General features: G+C 31.9%; 1 protein-coding gene across 1 annotated transcript; it reads right to left on the minus strand.

The window, feature by feature from the left end:
• Nucleotides 1-7: 7 nt before the first annotated feature.
• LOC116351636 (radixin-like) lies at nt 8-2805 on the minus strand. The gene is made up of 2 exons (XM_031783772.1): nt 2456-2805; nt 8-2100 (listed from the first exon to the last, which is right to left on the minus strand). The coding sequence occupies exons 1-2, from the start codon at nt 2456-2458 to the stop codon at nt 1597-1599; spliced, it is 507 nt and encodes a 168-aa protein (XP_031639632.1). The 5' UTR covers nt 2459-2805; the 3' UTR covers nt 8-1596.
• Between the last annotated feature and the right edge of the window lie 94 nt (nt 2806-2899).

A 2899-nucleotide genomic window follows, 5' to 3' on the forward strand; every position in this document is an offset into this window, starting at 1 on the left:
TAGATTTAAGAAAAAAAATCATTTCTACCAATAATCTATACATTATTTCCGTGTGTGTACTGTGTATGATATAGCTCTTCTTCGTCGCTGCTTATAATCTAAAGAAGATGAATAAAAAGAAATTCAGAAGATCAGTAGAGCGTTGCTGGTATACTCGAGACTCGATAGAAAACTATTTAAACACACTGACAAAACTAAGGTTATGATTTTGACAACACCGTGTTGTAAATGCTTACATTCCAACAAATGTTGTGAAGTAGCCAACAATTGTTGTCGTTGTGAATACATATAATATATGCCATTGTATGTATTCACAATGACAACGATTGTTGGCTACTTCACAACATTCGTTGGAATGTAAGCATTTACAACACGGTGTTGTCAAAATCATAACCTTAGTTTTGTCAGTGTAGAATATATAAGCATCTAATTTAAGTTATCTGCACTATTCTACTACTATTTGAACTATATGGAATTATTTTTGTATTAGATGGAATTATGTGAATTACGTTATTGTAGTAGTAGTCACCTTGATCGTACCTCGTGTTTTTTTAAATAAAAAACTATGGGCTGCAAAAGAAACTTATGACTGAAATTTGGTAGACATATTTCGTCGTTACGTACGAATTTTAAGGCTGATTCACATCACCCGATGATTCACCCGGCATAACTCTATATATTTCAATACTCGGTGATTAATGTGGTATTGAAAGCATTGAACCATTTCACTTAACCAAGAATGTGTTATAAGTATTAAACAAAATATAAATTGAAGAAACATTGGTAAATTGTGACTTCTTGATATAATCACTGGTTACATACATTTAATTTTGTGAACTCAAAAAAATTCAAAAATTAAAAGAATTAAAAATGTATTTTAAATTCGAAATTAAGTTAGACAGTATCCCTAATTTATCAACAAATTCTATAAAGCCTTACAATGGGACTACTACTACAACAACGCAATTCATATAATTCCATCTAGTACAAAAATAATTCCAGATAATTCCATATAATTCAAATAGTAGTAGAATAGTGCAGATGGCTTAGTTCTGATGTATATATATTCACACTTGACAGTACTCACACAGAACGCGCGCACGTATAACACTCGATAGAAAACTGTTCAAACAATGAAATAAAATAAAATAAAATATCATCGCATTATATCGATATATATATACATCAGAACTAAGTCATCTCCAGTATTCTACTACTATTTGAACTATATGGAATTATCTGGAATTATTTTTGTACTAGATAGAATTATATGAATTACGATGTAATAGTGGTTTCCCCCATGAAGCCTTATCATCGACCTATATAGATATGGTCAATACACAAGGCGACACTAACTCACATTCTATGTGTCTGTATGTATTTCAAATTTTGACCTTAGTGGTCATTCCACTGATTTTGCAAAATTTATGATACATACAGTGTAATCCTGTGTGCGTTTGAAATACAAGCTATACAATTTGCTGGAGTTGTGAGATTGATGATGTCACTTCGAAAAAATTTCTGACATCTGATATACAGGCTTTAATGTCTCGTTTGGATTCTAACTCACGGTGTAAACTAGCATTGAAATTTAGATTAAGCATTTGATTCTTTTAAATTTTTCAAGCGTTCTAACTGATGCGGTGATAACTCATCTGGCTCGGGTATACTAGCGCGTCCACCCAATTGTTTTGGTAGCTCATGCGTTGTTTCGCCAAATGCATCGTCAAAATTTACTTCAAATTTATTGTCATCTTCAATTGATTCCGTAGTAGATATTGGTGGCGGAGGTGGTGGTACGCTAGGTGGTGGTCCACTTCTAGAAGTCTGCTTTTCTGATCTCACAGTTCCAATTAACGGTTCATTTATGAATGGTTTTGACATATCTTTTTCTGCGGTTAAAATTTTGCATTCAGAGTTGTTTATTTGTTCTGATTTTATTTGCGGTCTCTTGCTAGTTTCAATTCGAGCCTCCTCTATAATTTTATCAACAGCTTCTGCTACATCTTTTTTCATTTCATCTCTGTTGGGTTTTTCGACATTTTCCTCATCTTCCTCTTTGATGATTTCATTCAAGAAGCTTTTTTCTGCATCCTCTACCTATCGGAGTTTTATAGTTGAAATTTTACATAAATTTCTATGCTTATAAGCAATATATTTCTTTCTGGCGATTTTTTTTCATTGAAATTTCAATGCCATAATTTGAAATTTTTGTGAAAATATTGAGTGTTTTCTGTAGTGTGTTCACATTCATAAATTAAGTTTTTGATCTGGATATCCACAAAAATGTCATATTATTATGGCATTGAAATTAAAATATATAATTATAATACATTGAATATAAAAATTGGGCATTAGACAAAAAATCCCCACAGAGAAGCGAAATCAGACAAGCCTTAAAGGCAACAAAAATAACACAAAACTTAAAATGAACAATTATTGTAAATATAGTCACCATGGGCGTTGCAGCCGTCACTGATATTTGAACAAATCCCAAACCCAAATCTTGTGAATTTTCATCAACTCTTAATTCTTTTCTTGATCGGGGCTTATCTTCATATTCTGAGTCCTATCCAGAGAAAATAAAGCATTGTAGAATTAAATTGATATAAAATCAAATTATGTTCTTTGGATTAATTTTTTGACCCCAAAATATCCGACATCAGTATTATATCTCTCCCTGTTATCTTAGGGAAATTATTTCTATGAATAAAATGTTTCTATATTTTTCGGAAAAAGATTCACTTAGCAAAATATTATAAAAATTAACCCCCGCCCTTCGAGTTGGGTCATTCAGGGCAGCCAAAGCAACATACCAATGGAAACTACATTTATACTCTGAAAAAACTGTTGTGGGGTTATGTTCAACTTTATGCGGTGACGTTTATTTACACTACAA

Source organism: Contarinia nasturtii, unplaced genomic scaffold, assembly GCF_009176525.2.
Source record: "Contarinia nasturtii isolate CC-2019 unplaced genomic scaffold, AAFC_CNas_1.1 Cnas_scaffold_5903, whole genome shotgun sequence".
In the NCBI taxonomy this organism is placed as follows: domain Eukaryota; kingdom Metazoa; phylum Arthropoda; class Insecta; order Diptera; family Cecidomyiidae; genus Contarinia; species Contarinia nasturtii.